The 19,613-nt window shown below is 30.7% G+C and overlaps 2 protein-coding genes across 2 annotated transcripts in view; one reads left to right on the forward strand and one right to left on the reverse strand.

Moving 5' to 3' along the window:
• The window catches only part of par-6 (partitioning defective protein 6), a 33,700-nt gene extending 19,879 nt beyond the window's left edge, over positions 1-13,821 (reverse strand). The window contains exons 1-2 of the mRNA XM_068768969.1: positions 13,567-13,821; positions 3,912-4,137 (exon numbers count right to left, since the gene is read on the reverse strand). Of these exons, the coding sequence (XP_068625070.1) occupies positions 3,912-4,137; positions 13,567-13,626 (286 nt within the window). The 5' untranslated portion in view covers positions 13,627-13,821. The remainder of the gene's footprint in view (positions 1-3,911; positions 4,138-13,566) is intronic.
• Positions 13,822-14,245: 424 nt separating this feature from the next.
• On the forward strand, positions 14,246-15,072 carry LOC137925585 (coiled-coil-helix-coiled-coil-helix domain-containing protein 7). Its single transcript, XM_068769047.1, has 3 exons — positions 14,246-14,355; positions 14,443-14,541; positions 14,886-15,072. The coding sequence occupies exons 1-3, from the start codon at positions 14,302-14,304 to the stop codon at positions 15,000-15,002; spliced, it is 270 nt and encodes an 89-aa protein (XP_068625148.1). The 5' UTR covers positions 14,246-14,301; the 3' UTR covers positions 15,003-15,072.
• The last annotated feature ends 4,541 nt before the right edge of the window (positions 15,073-19,613 follow it).

The raw sequence follows: 19,613 nt of genomic DNA on the forward strand, positions 1-19,613 counted from the left end.
TGTGTTCCGACAACTTTAGTGATTTATAAAATGGTATACATTAATATTTGACATTAAAATCTTTCGTCCCCAGAATTTCGCTACGCGACCCATAGTTTAAGAAGCCCTGCTATAAACCAAACATCTTGTAACAGGATTTGTAAATAATAATCCACCTGTTTATCCTGTAACAAGGGTATGTTACACAATGATATTAAAGAGGATAAAATTGTAATCGATATTTTTAACTTCAACTTTCTATTTATTACTGTACTATCAAAATTTCTCTTCAATTTATTAACGAAGTATCCTTGCTTAGTTAAAAGAAAGAAAAGTAAATACGTCATCTTCCTTGTGTACTGAAACGAAATACATAGTTCTGTGTGGCATTCCCCGCCCCCAAATTAGTCTTGTCTTACCTTTTGGATGAGTGGTTAGAAAGGAGACAATATGCATTCTCAGTAAATGCATCATCCCTTTACAATGTCAATATACGCAGCGAGTTCTAAGAATTTTGTTCTGACTTCTGTAGAAGGAAGGAACCAATCACGATTGTCAATACAAAAGTAAAATGAAAAAAGCATTCGAGAATAATATTAAGTCTATAACACGGTGAACAGATCAATTCAACATCATTTATAAAAATAAATTAAAATTCGAAAATAGAACTGTGACCATACATGCTTTTCACAAAAAACGTAAAAAAATAAGCATTCGACAATGATATTGAGCTTATGACACGTTGCTGCCACAATATCCTTTGTTACTGGCCAGTTTAATATTATTGCTAAAATATTTTAAAATTTGAATATAGAACTTATCAGACATACTTTTCACAATACAAGTAAAATGAAAATAGACATTCGACAATGAAAAATAGCTAGTGACACGTTGCTCATTCAATATTTTTAGTTCTGGCCAGTTTTACATGATTATTAAAAAAAATATTTTAAAATTTGAATAGCATTCAAGAATGATATCATTAAACTTGTGACACGTAGCTGACACAATATTGTTTGGAACTGGCCATTTTAATATAATTATTAGAAATAATTTTATAATTCGAAAACAGAACTCTCTGATACAGGTAAAAAAGCTTGAAAGCTTTTCGCTGATAGCTGACAACTATACATCCACTCTAAAGCCTGTACATCTCTACCCAATTTTGAAGAATTGCCTACCAAAAATAAGGCAAGAAGAATCATAAGGAAAAAGACGATCGCCTCGGTCTTTGGTCTTACATACAACAATTGTTCTCTAAAACAAGAAAACAGTAACAATACAATGGTACACAAGCATTTGTATACTGTAAAAAGCATTGTACGTGAAAATAGCTGTAAAAATATAGCAGTGTTATTGTTATAGCAACATTGATTCCAGCCAGTTACATATTCACCGACGAAAGTTGAGCGTCAAATTCGCGCAAGTGTGTTAAAAAAAATATCTCTCCATAACACGGCTTCGTACAAGGAAATCTGAGCCTTATTTCATAACAATAACATATTATAATAATGGTTATGCCGGTGTCGCATTCTATGCTAATTAGCTTCCTTCGTGCTAGACGGTTGTGTACTTATGAGCTATGCTATGCTAAATAGATGATATTTGTACTTGTCACTATTCATTATTTTTAAACGATAATAAACTGGCTTTTGACTGAGATACCGTCTGATTTAAAGCGGTAATACAACCTACATATATATGCATAGAAAGAGTATATTATTTTTACTTATTAAAACGCATATTCAAATGTGCCTACATCGAAGTTATTACTTGAAAAGTAAATATTACAGTTTACATATGAATGCTAGATTGGTTATTGTAGATTTAACTATGATAGCTAATAGCTGAAAATGTAATGAAATATATTTAATAAACGTAATTATTTATGAGTTACTCATGTTTGTTATAAGACTGATTAAAAATACTAATAATCTTAAATTGATATTAGAATAAATACACTAATCTCCGTACATTTTTATTGGTATTTTTTATTTAATAAATCGGCTTTGACCAAGATAATCGTCTAATTTAAAACGGTAATGTAACCTTCATATATGTTATAGATGTAAATGCTTTTACACCTATTTACAATCCTGTAGTAATATTTTATTTATTGGAATTCGGAAGTCCAATAACTATTGTCAGTACCAAGTTTGCAGGGACTGATATTTTATTTATTATTTTTTATTTTATTTCTGAAAATACTGATTTTTGGACAAGGTGTACCACTACATTAATTGATAGCTAATCTATAAATTCTTCGATTCTTCGATTATTCGACTTAAATAAAATAATGTAGCAACTAATATATAATTGTGTATTCCAAATTGTATTGTTAATATGTATAAATTTTAGCTGTATTTACCTGTAAGTGAAAATTGTGTAAAAAAAAATTGTAAAAAAAATAAATATAAAAGGCTGTCGTGCCTCGCAGCTGGGAGAAGAAAGATCCGTATCAAATAGCGGCAACCCTCTCCCAACTGTCTGCGTTTAGTTAAAGCGAAAGATAAATATGTTAAAAAAAAAACACCAGCGATACAAATTAGAATTAATAAAAAAAAATCTATAAATTCACCCCTCCAGAGCTTTTACAATTATAACCAATCATTGTGTATATAAGACGCTCTCGGTATTTGGGACGAGCTGATTAGATGATCAGCTGAGTGTCGCGGGACTCTTCCGCAAGAAAACCTTTACTAGAAATTCAGTTCCCTTTTCAAGAAGGTTCGACCTGTTTCTTTCATCACGATTGTTAAAGCAATTATGCGAACATCTGGTATTCCAGCAAAGTATAATACTCGGTCAAAGACCTCATAATCAGCTTAAAGAACCGACTACTAGCCCGCCTACTCGCCTTGAGCCAGGTTTTACTTCGATATTCACGCTTCTGTACATTTTCAGGGTAGACATCTCTTAGCAAAAGACTAGACCTCTTTTAGCAAAAAAAAAGTTTCCATAGTTGGTGCAAAACCATCATACACTGGCTCATAACGAATTGTGTTAAATATCTAAAAGATTCAGACGTTACCTTGCAGAAGTTCATCCTAAGTAAGAAAGTGACTAAAGTGACTAATATATAGCTACTTCCGTTATGCACCAGTAGTCGTGCAATAAAGTGCACCGCCCGCCAGCCCCCTGATAAATGCGCGTGCGGTAAACAATGCGAATCACAACTACTACACTAGAATTGTGTTAAGTAATTTTCAGATACATAGGTGGTATATGACGGTTTCTTCACGATTTCTTCCCTGGTCGTTTGTGATCACAAGCCATAGTAACCTTAAAAACTTGCGAAGTTTAAGTGGAAATGGTCAGGCCACGAGTAGAACTTAAAGTTCTAGAATGGAGATCTCGGATAGACTAGAGTAGTGTATGACATCTCTCGAGATGGACAGACGATCTTGTCAAGGTTGTGAGAAGACACTACATGCAGGCATCAGCTTCCTAATGATATTATGGGAAACATATATGGAAGGCCAATGTCCAGTAGACGTTTACACCAATGAAGATGATGATGATTATGAACAAAGACAGGGTTTAACTACTCTATATACATTCCGATCTGTAGAAGCACTGTGTGACAAAGACAAAGCTATACAAAATCGTACTTAGCTCGTCACTGTCATTATGCATCTGGAGTACGACTGCCCAGGCAATTTTTTTTAAGTTTAAGGACCCTCAGTTCCGTGAACTCATTTTCGATGAAGGTATAAAAGCCTGTGGGCTAACAGCATCAACAAGAAACTAAGCGTAATTAGCTGATCTTTACTGCGCCATTATCATAGCAGTCGACAGACGACCACCCTGAAGATGGCCACGATTATCGGTCTTGCGCTCCTCGATTCTACGACTATTCTGTCTTGACTATGCTGTCCTCTTCTACACGATGTGCCAAATCAAATGCCAGGTACAATAATATGCGTGCTTACCTTTCCTCTGTATGATGACCCTGAGCAGAGGGCGTGCGGTGAGCAGTGCCCGCGCCAGGTTGTCGTCATTGTTGATGGGCAGCAGGTCACCGTCTCGTGGATCAGTGTACGATATGAGGAAAGCGACATCGTGCAGCCGATGAAGCTTCTCTATGAGCCCTTTGAAGTCTTCGTACTTCAGCTTCTCCGTGCGATTCAGCGAGAACCGACGGAATTCCGCATCGAACTGTTGAAAATGAGAATTTTACATAAAAGCACAGAAATACACGTGTACACGGACACTATTTCGTACAGAACAACTAAGGACGTTTATAAACTACTTTTTTTTTAAAAAAGTATAATTTTGTTGCCTAATTTGTTTAGTTCATTCATGTAAGCCGATACACGCCTACTGCAAGGTGTATGCCTACCCCAAAAAACGCTACAATAAACGATTTTGCGCTGACAGCGTTCAGCGACTTCTTTTTTTAATGGCACTTGTTTGGAAACCGCTCGTATCTCTATCATTTTTAGGGACTTTCATTTCTCTAAGTTTTTCGTTATTTTATTTATTATTATTCTTTCGGCAGTCACAATATCTGGCATTCTATCCACTTCTTTTATATACATTCTCTTTTATTCTTATTGCTTTTACTTAAATACCTTCCATTGTTTGCAAGATTTTTACAAAATTACATTTTTTATAGCCATATTAAAATTTTCTTTTACAATTCTCATTTGATTTTTTTTCAAATCGTCTATTTAAAATTCTCATTTTTGTGTATATCTTCTTTCTGTATCACAGTAATTTTATATATCTGTTTATCCAGCGACCTTAATTATGGCTGGTCAAATAATTATATGTATGCAATAAATATATAATTATAAATTACTCATTATCATTTTAGCCGTATGGTATGACGTCCACTGCTGGGCAGATGCCTCGCCCCCCTAGATTTTCAATGAAACCTGCTGGACACAGTCCAGGATCTTCCGTCGTCCTTCACTGGGTAGTGCAGAATCTTGTAAAATACTATAACAGAGTCAACGAAAAATAGCAATGAATAAATTCATAGGAGATATCTCTTTATAATCTGGCGAAGAATTAACGCGCGAAAAAACCGAAGTACGGTTCAGTTCTGTAACATGCTTCTAATGTAGTATTAGTAGAATCATTTAAATTTTGATTAGGTACGGAGAGGAGCATTGGTAAACCGCATAATGTAAATCAAAATTTATATTATGTGCATTAATTACATAGGATTGCCACTGATCGATAGCAACGCCCTCTATGTACAATAATACCATACTGTCATCTCCAACCCACCAAGCGTGACGATTACGGTATACCACATAGATATCTGGAGGGACCTATGTCTTGTGAGCTTAAACGACGAGAGAGAGGACTCTGGTTGGTACAGCTGAACGATATTGCTTTGCAATAAGACATTCTTTAATGTAAAACGATCTCGTTTACCCGATACCCGCATGGTCTGTGATCTTTCTAAAGATGGTAACTTAATAATCCATGGAACACTAAGTTACCTTCCCTAGAAAGATCAGTGTTATACAAATTACTGCAATTTTATCTCAAAATTTGCTCTAAACCAGTGTTTTTCAATCTTTTTGCGCCATACCCTACTAAGCCTTAGTAAAATAAAAAGGAAAGGGTTAAAAAAGTGCCGAGTCCATTTTGGAATTGCCTCCCTTGACAATTAAATTGTCCCTCTGTTGGGCCTAGGCTTCACGTCGGGAAACACTGCTCTAAACTTAATAGTAAATATTAGCATAAATAAAAACAAAATCATCATCGCGCGCTAAAATATAAAAATATTAAATATTGTTTAACTTTTTTAAGTAATTATTTATAAGAAAAAATTTCATAAAAAGAACATGACAGTCTAGAAGGTTCTTCACATTTAGTTAGTAATAAACACCACGCACTCTACCGCAAAACCACCGATAAAACAATAACATTGTAACAACCGACACGTTCATGCTCTGTTTTCTTTTACATATGAATATATCTATATATATATATATAGATTCCCCATGTTATAAAACAGAAATGAAGAAATCCGTAGACGAAGGAAAGTACCCGAAATAGCCCAGAGAATTGGCAAGTTTAAGTTGCAGTAGGCAAGCCACTAAGACCGCGGAACAAGAGGCTGCTGGGATCTGATAGCCGCCTTCTGGAGGAACAGACTACCTTATTATGATTGTCAGAAGACGATACAGGCCTCTTTCAATCGATACTTTTGAAAATGGAATGCTCACTGCCAATTCAAATTGACAATCCAAATTCTAAATTTAAATATATTTATTCGAGTAGGCATTTTCACGCGCTTTTGAATTGTCGACTTTTTTAACATCATACGTAGCAAGCTACCATCAGCTCGGAACGCCTCATCTCCTGAGAAGAACTGAAACCTGTACCTTACCTTATAACAATCATGTAAATGAGTTGACAAACCAAGTTCCACACTAATCGATCAACTAAAAACTCTCGAATGCTATAATAAAAGTTATATAATAATATACTTTTAATTTTAAATTTAAAACTAAAAAATGTAAGGTCTAAGATATATTGAGGGTCTTTATTAAATATACACTCAGACCCATGAACACGAAATTTAGACGTTACGTGTTTATTTTAAGTTCTTGTATTTATATGTCTGTCACTATTTTTCATGTGAGATTTTAAATTATGGCTCCAAAATAATATGATATTAAAACGTATTCGTTGTATTTCCTATTATAGTGTGACGAACAATTTATTAAAAAAAAATATACTAGAACTATATGTTATACTTCACCGAAACATTGAGGAATTTTAAATATCATACTGAAATATCTTATCGTTATTAGCTTAAAAGATAAGCTGTTGCCTTCGTCGTTTAGCGTGTATTAATCCTTGAACGTAAATATAGTATGGGCGTACAATGTGTGGGTAAGTTGTATACAAGAATATACGCAAAATGAGTTTGTAAGTATATTCAGTTTATTTTTCCTTGAGAACCTGACTTTTACTGATGTCCAAGTGGTATTTTCAGATTTCGTGGGTTCAATGTGACAAGGCGAGGGCGCCTAGGAGCATCAGCTATAGTAACAGCTATCTAATGGATTCAGGCGTTATTTTGCGGAAGTCCATCCTAAGTAAGAAAAGGACCAATATATAGCTACTTCCGCCAATGCGATAGTAGTCGTGCAATAAAGTGCACCGCCCGCCAGCCCGCTGATAAAGACTCCGTGTTTGGCACTAATCGGTGAAACAGGTGTTTAGTGATTTAACGGTAGTAGTTGTGTAATTCGCATTGTTTGCCGCATGCGCATTTATCAGCGGGCTGGCGGGCGGTGCACTTTATTGCACGACTACTACTACCTAGCGGAAGTAGCTGTATATTAGTCCTTTCTCATTTAGAATGGACTTTCGCAAAGTAACATATACTTGTGACTCCAACATACGTCTAATACAACACAGTTTCGGAGAATGTTCTTATATTCGACTAACAACGTAATATCTTCAAAGATACGAACCAATCAAAAGTGACCACAAAAAAAAAAAAACTTTTTCTGGATCATTATTTTCTCAAATCAGAGGCGTTTAGAACCCTTCTGGAAACCCTGGAAACTTCATTTTAGAATGAAGATTGTTATTATAGCAGGAGTTGATTTTGATTCGAATTTATATGAAATTGAGTTCTATAGGCAATCTTCTTTAAATATACAAAAGTGTTCACCATAAATAATTCAAAGAAAATTATAAAATTCCAAATGTCTTCTTCATATTTAAATTTTAACGTAAACAGCTTCAACTATTATAATCAGAGATTATGATAAAAATTGATAAATTATTTTATTATATTATAGCACAGCATTCATTCAGTACTAACTGTGCCCGCGACTTTATTCGCTTAGAATTTATATTAGTATTTTATTTTAATAATTGTAGCCTAAGTTACTCTGTACATCAGCTACCTGCCAGTATAATTCCCGCTAAAATCGGCCCAGCCATTTCAGAGATTAACCGGAACAAACAGACAGACAAAAATGGGTAATAAGAAATTTTGGTATATTTACCATATATTTATTAAGATGCATGTGGTAAAAAGCGGTTATTTTAATATTACAAACAGACACTCCAATTATATTCATTTGTAAAGATAATAAATATGAATCTATTTAGAAACATTCCCTCCTAATAATGTCACATATGCTGAGCAATTAAAAACCCACAAAAGAATGCATTTAATTCTTCATAAGTATGAGAGAAATATAAATAAAAAACGCTTTCATTTATGTCACTTGGTCTTTTACTATTCAATTTTTCACATAAGAATTTCTTCCTAAAATCCTTCAGGTACCTGATTTTATTGCTAATGGAACCAAATAACAGGCCACAGTTTGTTATTTGTACATAAAAAATATAGGATGATTGCTTATATGTGTAAAAGCTTTAAAAGGTTGAATATAGCTCATTTTTCAGTAAAGATTTAAATATTTTACATTTGTTTCCAATCATCCTTTATAAAGTTATAACTTGAAATGTATTACTTTAATTTATTTTTGGCAGTTCAGCATCTGTAAGGATAGACAGTAAACAATAATTAATTTAAATATTTAACATTCCAAATATTTAAAACACTTCTTTAGTTCATTATTATTATGTTGTTCATTATTTCTGAAAACATTTATTTTTGGATTTGGACCATAGATTAATTGACAACAAATGAGCTAAACTTGAATAGCTATGATGGGTGAATCGCTTTTAAACTTTGATACTTACAACCAATCACCCTTTATAATGTCACACCTGTAACCGAGGTTCCTGAGATAGTCCACAAGTTACTGTAATAAGTATTTTTTTATATATATTTTTGCTATTGAGGGCCTCTCGCTCCCCTCTGACATGTTTATGAGACAAGGCATTACAATCTTAATTATTATATAATACATCTTTAATCCAAATACTTATTTACTTTCACAATAAGACAAATTTTATATTATTTCATAAGATTCTTTAGCTTTTTTTATTTCACATTAGTTTTTTTATTTTCCTATTCCTTTAATTGCTTATCAGACGTGTATTATCTTAACCTGTATTCCTATTAATTACATCCTCATTTATCGCTCTGCAATGTTTGAGGAACACAGGCCTGTCTTCGTCACTGTTTATTGTAAAAAGTATTACACTCAAGTGTTCAGTGATCAGTCACATAAAACTTAGCAAAACTATTTATTCCAAGAGAAACAGAGGTTTGAAAATAAAAAGCAAAGGTTATTGAATACATCAGTTCATATTCATATATTACTAAATGCCATCTCAATGAGGAAGGAAATTCTTTAGCTTATTTTATAAAGCGCACATAACATAACAATGTGGTCATTGACATGAGATTATAAGATTTCATATTGATATTGTTATTGGATAAAATGCAATTTTTTTTATAAATTTACAATGATTATAAAGAATGAATGGTTTGAATGAAATTATCTTGGATAAAGATGGCCAAAGGATGGTAAGAATTTTTTCCTACAAAATCTAAATCAAATCATGAGTGGTCATACAAATAAAAATAAGTTAAAATGTCTACAAAAAACACATTTTAAAAAATGTTTGCCTATCTGTTTGTTGCAGCTAATATTTGAAATGACTGGGCTTATTTTGACGGGACTAATTCTGGCTGGCTGATGTAATAAGGTAATAAACTGAATATTCTTTGTTTAAATTTCACAAAAACTAAGTAGCGGCACAGCTAATCTCAAATATAAAAAAAAGAATAACACACACAATTTTTAAATATTTTTTGTATTCAATAAAACTTAATGTAATAGAAATATTGATAGTAACATTTAGTTACATTATAACAGAATATCCTGATAATCATAATACAAACCTATTCCTTCACCTAAACTTTTTTATTTTGAACAGAATAGCATATGCCATAAGCAAATAATTCTAAGTAAGAAAAGGACTAATATAAAGCTATATCCGCTATGCAAATAATTCTAGTAGCTAGGAGATATTTTTCCAATGTCAGAGTAAGAATTAACAGGTGTTATGGAGATTCTGATTTTCAAGGATTTATCCATATCATAACCAGGTGTGGTATGGTAACAATTAACTAGTTAGTCAGAACTATTAAGAGGACCGGGAAGTAATGTTACTTTAAAAAAGTTAATTAAATTCACATGATTGCATTTTAACAAGTTTTTATTTCTAATCAACAATATATTCAGCTTCCTCATCAATAACATTTTGCCATATAATATACAAATTTTCAATGCCAGAGCAGTAAAAATCAATCTGTATTTCTCTAAAATATGTCGATAGAAACAAGTTACTTTCCAGACCTTCTTATGTATTAGATGCCAAAAATCGTTTTTAATACAATAATGAATTAACAAAACAATTTGCATTTGTTATTCTCAAAATCTTGATCAATTATTTTTGTAATGTTAAGTGATAAAAAATTGTGTGGGAAAGGTCTTTACCCTAAGTTAGAACAAAGGCATGTTAAATTTATTACACTTTTATGTTTACTCAGTTAATTGCTTACAATGTTCATGGTTTCAATGAATCATTATTAAAACCTATAGTTTTGTTACCTACTTTACAGCAACAGCTCCTATTCTTTCTAAAATGATTTATGACCAGTTCTATTTTTATAAAAATAAAAAATATTTAAAACAAATAATTAAAATGAAGAAACTCTTCCAATTTTTTTCTATTGTTCTGGTCTGATTGTGTAATATCAACATGAGAAGATAGATAAAATATGGAGACATTAAAATATTAATTTCAAACACAATAAAATAATTATAACACATAGAAGTGTATATATTTTAATGTGGCAAATTTGTAGGAGGCAGTTAAGGAGGATATGAAACCTAAATTTAAATATTGAATCGCCGAATTTTACTTTTCAGCGCGAAACTCGTGAATAGTTTTGGTTAACTTTTTTAAAAAACAATAATTTAAAAATTAAGACAAAGACCTAAAACAACTTTTATACTTTCCCATGCAAACCACATAGTTAATTAACATATCTGTCGCGAGTGTTAAATGTTGAACAAAACAATAAAACTTGTATTGGGTGTAATAAAAAAATATATACCATAAAGCAAGTGTTGCAGTGTAGGAAGTAAAAACTTTTGTATGTAATTGTGAATTTTTAAGATACTGTGCCTCTCACTTTATCCCCAAAGAATTTAACCAAAGTTTTTTTAGTTTATTTAGTATTTATTATTATAGTTATTATTTATATTATAATAAAAGTATATTAAAAGAATTATTCTAAAATAAAAGTAGCCCAGTAGACAAAAACAACAGACACTGCAATTTTATTTATTTGTATAGATGTTCACGATTAATAATCATAATAAATATACTAACAATATTTTTAAAAATTTAAATGAATAAGTAAAAAACCTAAATAAGAGGCAGCTGTGAATTAAATGATTCATAACCCAAATGCTCTCACCAATGTGGTCAATGCTTCAAAGTATTAGACACCCATAAAATGATTCACCCTGGGTTCTTCTTCAAATGATTCAACTCAAATTCAATGAAGGAAACCTTTTCATGGTTTTAGTAGCCAAAAAATATCAGCATAAGTTTGAAATTCTGTCTACCCTCACATTTTCATAAGTTCATTATTTTAATCATAATGTACTTTTACATAGAATCTGAATAAAAGGAAGAATTAATATGGTTTTTAAAAACAAAAACTTAAATTAACGAAACTGGGTTTAGTAAGCATTAGCCTGGGGAAAGACTTCTTACACATAGTATGTATAAACTTGTAATAAAGCCTTTTTTGGCTGTACTATTTGTATCTGGCAGGTTTTGTCAATTAAAAAAAAACTTTTTTTTTCATTTACATTAAAAAAAAAACTAGTTATGACATTTTGTTTCAAGCGTTTTTTTGTTTTTCTTTCTGTCAATTTATGGGACATCCTTATGGGATGATAAAATGATACAAATCTGAAATATAATCTTAATCTGAAAAATAATAATAATCTAAATAATAAATAATCAGATGATATGGCAGATAGAGGATGAACCCCAGAAAATGATTTACCAATAATCTAGGTCACATATTTTTAAAATCATACTAATTCAAAAAGGTTTTAAATTTACATCTTTAATCTGACTTTAAATCTCCAATTTTATACTTTTATATAAAACCTGGCTAAAATATTTTTTCTGCATGTGTAATGATATCAAGAATTGATTTTATGAAACTACAGAAACAGGGCGGACCATGAATGGGCAGAGGACAGATGGTTTAACATAATATTAACAGTGTCTTGTTGGCTTATGTTTCAGACAACACTAAAATACTTGTCAAATTTCATTTAAAAAGGAAATTCCAACATATTTATAATGGTAATATGCACTTTGATTACATCTTCACTCATATAATGTCTATATTCTTTTATCACTTCTAAAAAGAACTAAAGAACAATATGTCAACTCAACCAAGATATTGCAACATAAATGGCTATATGCAACAAACCTATAGATTGTAGTAGTAAATGTTAATGACTAATATAATATATATAATTTGCAATTTGTAATAAATCCCAATATTAAAAACAATTACTAATTATGATAAAAACATTAAAAATCTTTATTTTTATTTACAATGAGTATTAGTCTCCCTTACGTACTGTGCTAAGGCAGTGTATTAAGGTAGTGTTCATTTACACTAAAGGCAGTATAAATTGTATAACAAATGTTTAAAAAAAACTTATTAAATATGTGCAAAGGCCACTTGGCCACCTTACAGTGGGCATCTCACCTTTGAATTAAATATGAAGACCACTTGATAATATACAAACATAAATAAGGTATAGTTTTCAATGGTAAACTTCTTGTTATCAATTTAAAAAAACAATTTTTAAACATATTTATCATAATTCAGAATACCCACAACTTGAGCAAGATTGTCATAACAATGTTAACATAATAAAGCTTGTAACAGTAGAGAGGTTTTATATGAATATAACTCAAATGTTATGTTAGCCAAATACAGAAACTTTATTTGACAATAGAAACATCTATAATACATATCATTACTTCATTATGTTCTAAACATAGTCAAACATTATGTACCACAAGTACCGGAGACCATGGCAACAAAACATTGTTCCACCTACTTTGGACTATTTCTTCAATGACTAATATAACATTTAAAGAAAAAACTCCAAACTTTTCTTGGACATGTAGGCTCATTCAAGGTGATTGTAATGGGCTCTCGTCTCACATCTACTATATTATTTAGTTCTCCATAAATAAAAAACAATAAATAATAAATATTTCAATTATTTTATGACAAGTTATGAAATAGACTATTACTAAACTATAAGCAAAGTTCAAAAACCAACTTGATTTTGAATAAGAATATTATGTTCGAGTTATGAAATCGTATTCGTTAAAAACTTAATAAGGTATAGTTATATTACATTATAAAAATAATATATATAATAGTTAAGTAAAAGTTTTATTATCATTGAAAAAGTTGTTACGAAAATTTGAATGATCATATTATAAAAACGGTAATTTTCAAAGTTTTACAATGGTTGCAGTAAATTAGTAGACATGTAATAACTATCTAGTTCCAGTTCCTCATAATTATGGTAAGAATTTTAGAAATTAAGTCCTACATACCTTGGTTTTAACTTCTACACTTTGGCTGTCGATCCGAGCAGCGATTTTGTTCTTAGACATCTCGAAAGCATTAAATACACTTACACTAACTTCAAAAACTATTTTCAAAACATTCAGGCACTTGATTCACGGTAAAACATTGTAAAATATAAAAAGTTTTCAAATAATTGAGGCTGTTCCGTACGCTCGTAACACTCGCGTCGTAATTTTAATACATTCCGTTTCGTTTACAAATTTCTCATAGTATTAGTAATAATGAACCCATCAAAGCTGAGAACATTATTTCGCTTAATTTTGATTGGTTAACATAGGCATGCAAAGAAAACGTATTCTTTTACACTCCGTGGCATGCTGTTATCATATATTAACTAAATTTAAATTTTAAAGATGACAATAAATATATTAATATTTCATCTAGATAAATATATTTGGTTTAAGTAATTAATAAAACGCTATTATGAGTTAGTTCAGAACTTGTGTATTTCAATTAGTTTATTATTAAAAATAATATTTTACATAAAATTGTATTATTTAAAATACGTCTATATAAAGCTAAAAGTTTGTTGTTAAAAAAATTTCCGTTTCTGTAATAAAATTTGTTTTCATTATTACTATAATGGCAAAATAGATCTGGCAGCGGTATGGAAGATGTCATGTTGACAAAACTATGTTACGGACAATTAAAACCAACAATACCTCATTTCCGAATGAATAAATCAAAATAGCAAAAAAAAAATGACAAAGTTCAATAATTCAGAAGCTGCCGCCCGCGTTAATCCATGTTTAAAGGTTAAAATACTTTTTTACATTAATCAAATTTAATTACAAGTATATTTGATGATTTACTTTAATAATTACATAATTTTTATGATTTAGGAACAAAATCTTTCTTATGAATGCTTAAACAAAAACGGATTTGATCAAGAGAAATGCGAAGCTTACTTTGATAATTATAATACATGCAAAAAGTTTTGGGTAAGGCCACATTTCATTTGATATTTATATTGATATTAAAGTTTATTTCTAGTAATGCTCCAGTCTAGTTATTGCGAATATATTTTTTTTATGTAAATCAAGTTTGAGAACACACATACAAATCTGGGTAATATTCTGGAGAAGTGTTCAGACTATAAATTTAAATTCTGTTGTTTCAAACAAATATCTGCCATGTACATAAAGTTTAATTTTGTGATGTACAATAAAATATTCTCGACTTTGAAATAAAATTTTTGCCCATTACTATTTGCCAAAGTTATATATTTGTGTGTAAACTTGCCTTGTCACACATATCTTATATATACATTCTTTAATTTTTGCAGGGTCAAGTATTTAGGGACCGGAGATCAAAAGGTATTCGTCCATACCTGCCTGACCTTGAGGAAAGGGAAAAGGTAAAAGAGGAATATTTTAAAGCTACGCAAGGGGGAAAACAATAATTGCTGCATTTAAAAATAAAATACTAGACTATAAATAGCTGTAAAATACAAGAATAAAATAAGTAAAGGTGTAAATAGTAATAAATTTTTATTTCATCAAAATGGTATTGTTATTTCTGTTTGCCTTATAATTCAACAATAAATAATAACTTCTGATATATATTTTTACATAAAACATATGACACTTTAAAGAACAATTTAAAGAATTAAAAATTTTAAGATTTACAAAGTAAATAATTTTTATTGTTGATTTATAAGACATCTATAAGCATTGATAATAATTTTTAAAGAAATTTAAACATTTATTTTTTACACTACATAACAAAACATTTGGACATGGCGTTTGACTACTTTTAATAACCTTAATTATTTTTGTCAAATCTAACTCGCATTCCAACTTAGTTAGTCCAACTGCCCCTGTGACACTCCACACAGGTCACCGGGTTATACACAACAAAACCAAACACTACCCACTACACCACAACACCCGTTTTTAGAGAGTGGCTGTCCCCTCCCTAACTGCGGACAGCATCGGCGAACCATGGTTGAATCCTGATCCCTCCTCGGCTCGCCTGAGATCCAAGCGGCCGCCCTAAGCCGCAAGCACACATCAATAACCCATCCCTTCGAAGCTCTACTTGCAAAGAGCCTCTGCTACGTGCAAACATCACCGGCAACTTGTAGGCACCTTACCAGCTTTGTTTTTCTAGTTTGTCACTTTTTAAGTTCACAGACTCTTCCACTCTCTGAACTCAGTGCAGATGAAGCTGTAACTACAGAATCTTAGATAATCAAAAAAATCAAAAAGCTTTCATTGCTTGATTTAAAAAATATCAGTTTAAGTTATACCAGTTACTACACTATGACATCATAGAAGTTAACTCACCTTGAGAATGAAGTGTTCGCTTCTGGACTATTTCCTTGTTTCAGTCTATAGACATCTACTGCAGCCATAGGCCTCCCTCAAGATATCTATGGGGGAGATATCATAATATGGTAATATAGTATGCAGAGCACGCTACTGCCTATCCTCTGGAAACTTATTTGTGAGAAATGGCAGTTCTATATAATTAATGCACAAAATGTAATTTATATAACATTGTATCCCAGGAATCGAACCCGTGAACTACGATCTCTAACCTCATCGCTTGGCTACCACTGCTCAACAAAAGTTATATTTTTTAGTGTTTGAAATATTTCTTTATTTCACTTTTCTTTATTATAACCCATACATGAAGACTTGAAGATGACAGTCAGAGGCCCTCTGTCACGACCAGTTTACTTTGTAGCATTGGACTTCCCTTTTATTACTCATTTAGGTGATGTGTGATTTTATAACAAGTGTAATTTTTTCGAATTATACTAGAAAAGTATGTTTTCTGTGGGAAGTACAGTTCTGGTAAAAGTTGAGGATATGAATAAATTTAACATTATTGGTTAAATATCATTTATTTCGTGTTACATAAGAGTGTTGAAAGCCAAAACGTGTTTAGCGTGTAAAAGCTTATTCTAGCGGGCTACAAAGTTATGACAAAGGCAATACGGGAAGAACCTGTTTTTGTTTCTCTCTATGTTCTTATATTTAGTCTTGCCAATATTATATAACTAAACTAGATTACTATAAAATAATGACCGTTTGATTTGCATCTATTTGTTCTGTTATTTTTAAATATGAGATTTCACAATATATTAATTATTACAATGTGAACTAAAACATAGTATATTTACTAAACAAAATTCACATCACTAAAATATATTATGCTTTATATTATTAATTGATTAATCACTTATATTTGTAAAATGTCAATAAATTGTGATATTAAAAATAATTTCTAATGCCAATAGAAACATAAAAAATATATGACATGCAGGCACTTTAGTTTGTATTATTGATTCAATGGTTATCTTTATTCATATATAGCTAAAAAGTTAAAACTTGTTGACCTTATAGCATATAATAACATGATATCATATGCAGAGATAGGATGTATGAAGTTATTACGGATAAGAAATTATGGAGGTGGCTTTTATGTCGAGATTCTTAAGTCCACCTAAACACATGTTTCAGTTAGTAGTTTGACTCTGAAATCTCCAACTTAAAGATACAAAAGTGCTTTCCACACAAGCTAACCTTTATATAATTATTGTTCTTGTTTGAACAAAAATACTGGTTTGATTAAGTCAACGGTTCCGAACAAGCTAACATCAAATATTTCTTCTATAGGTTATTACATATTTCTATTTTAAATTTAAGTTCTATTTTTGAAAAACACGATTTTTTTAATGTTCTCTTCGTTGACCAGCTTTTTATTACCATTTCGCTAGCAATTATATATCCGTCCAGTCTTTTTGTTAAACCAATTAATATATACAAATTCGTAATAATTATTATAGTAACCATAACGTAGCACACGGCATTTGATTTGGCACATCGTCAATAAGAGCGAGACATTCATTCATGTTATAATAAACAGACGATACTTTTGTGTTCACTTTCATAATAATTTTTTTCCCAGGCTTTATCGTTACTTAAAAAGCCTTTGTAATAGATTTATTTTTCAATTTTTTGTTTGATGTATTTCTCAAATTTATTACATGAGGCATATCATGTATGTATATGTGTATTGCAATATCGTAAACCGTTGCCGACAAAGGAACTACTAATTAATATTTGGTATGTTTTGTTTCTGTACCTTCCAGTAGGAGTACTGTGGGATAAAGACAGCGCTCTACAGAACATCACCCGTCTTACTCTTATGCCAAATATGTCAAATGAAATGTCAGATACTATACAACTGTTCGATTTATATAGATAATACCAAGTTTCTATACAAAGCTACATAATTTTTAATAAATATTTAAAATATGATAGTGATGGAAGTTTATACATAAGAAAAAAACCTTTTTATACATTTAAGTTTTTTTTTAAAGCAAGCATTATCTTACATACACATATATATCCATCGATAGATATTTATATGATACTGGTATACCTTGAATCCGAATGTAAATTCATATCATTTTATATCCCAGTATTAAAAAGTCGTCTCCATAACATTCTAGCCTTAATAGCTTAAAGCAAATATGCTTTAGATTATCCCAACTCTGATGATGAAAGATCATAAAATAAAGTGATGTATGAAAAATAAACCTAAAATAACCTTATCATGTCTAAAATAAATTTCAAAATAACAAATATTCAATACTGCCTTCATTATTATGGCCTGTTAAATTATCCCGAAGTTAATTTTTTAAGGAGGAGATAGTGAAACTTCCGAATCAATAAAATTCAAGAATTCTTCGGGATAAAATAACACTTGTATACAGAGTAGTCGACAAAATGAATAATTCTTAATAAATAAATAACACCAAAGTATTCCTTAAAGACACTAAAAACGATAGAAAGCAATGCGCAAGACAATAATCAGATGAATTATAAAATTGTACAATAAAAATTACATTATATAGTACCTGGCAACAGATTTGGCACATCGGTCACCGACGCTTACTGACATGCCAAATCAAATTCCACGTGTTTCTCATACCATTGCATGATTTATTTTTTTGCATAGTACGCATACGTAACCGTATTTTGGTCGTTATGAGCTATACCGTATTTGCCGGGTAGTTAATATTAAGAAATATATAACTAACCTAAGATAAGGATGCGTTTACATGCGTTTCATTTTACATTGTTGATTGTTCCTGATTAGCTTGTTTTAAGTGATTTACTTTTGAGTTTCGTTGGTACTCTAAAGTCATAGTAGATGTGACATGAGTGATTAGCGGTAGCAAGAAAGATGATGAAGTAAAAAGCAATTTTAACTTCATCATCGTTAATAAAAATAATACTTTTCTCGCGTTCGTCGTGAATACAATTTCGCAAAATAAATTGTTTTTCACACGCCTTTAAAAAAATGAACATGTAAACGCTCCTTAACTTTTCATGACAATCATAAGCTTGTAAGTTATTAACTTTTTCCGACGAATATATTGTTAATGAGCTACTGAGATTTACCATACGTCTAAATATGACAAGCGTATATGCGGTGATGAGACAGATGAACAACTTGCGCTTAAATAATGTCAAAATTAAAAAAAAATATGCATAATAGATATACTTCTTTGGCTTGATGAACTCACCTAAATAAGAGCGTTTGTAAACATGTATAACAAATATTTTAAAGACTATATAGTGTGAAACCAGCCTTAATTAACCATGCAGTATTTATTTTGCCAAAAAGTATAACTTGAATAACTTAATATAAAAAGGTACACGCTATAGCTAGACTGTACAATTATTAATAAAACAAAAATATACTAAGTTTTAATATATATATAAGACATATTAAACTCAGTGGGCTGCGTTTACACTAAATTATAAACATAGCGATATATTAAAAATTATAGACTTCCTCTAAATGAAGTGAATTATGCATTCTTATATATCTTCAGTGTAAACACAACCTTTAGGAGATACTGCAATAATTTATTATTTATAGGAAAAAAATCACAATTAAAAATGTGATCATATTAAAAATATTTATTCATTTGAAATAACAGATTAAAATAATTATCCATCTAATGCCATAAATATTTTATTATTAATCA

Source organism: Battus philenor, unplaced genomic scaffold, assembly GCF_028537555.1.
Source record: "Battus philenor isolate CCGP_79_NKW_IND1 unplaced genomic scaffold, ilBatPhil1.0.hap1 SCAF_27, whole genome shotgun sequence".
Taxonomy (NCBI): domain Eukaryota; kingdom Metazoa; phylum Arthropoda; class Insecta; order Lepidoptera; family Papilionidae; genus Battus; species Battus philenor.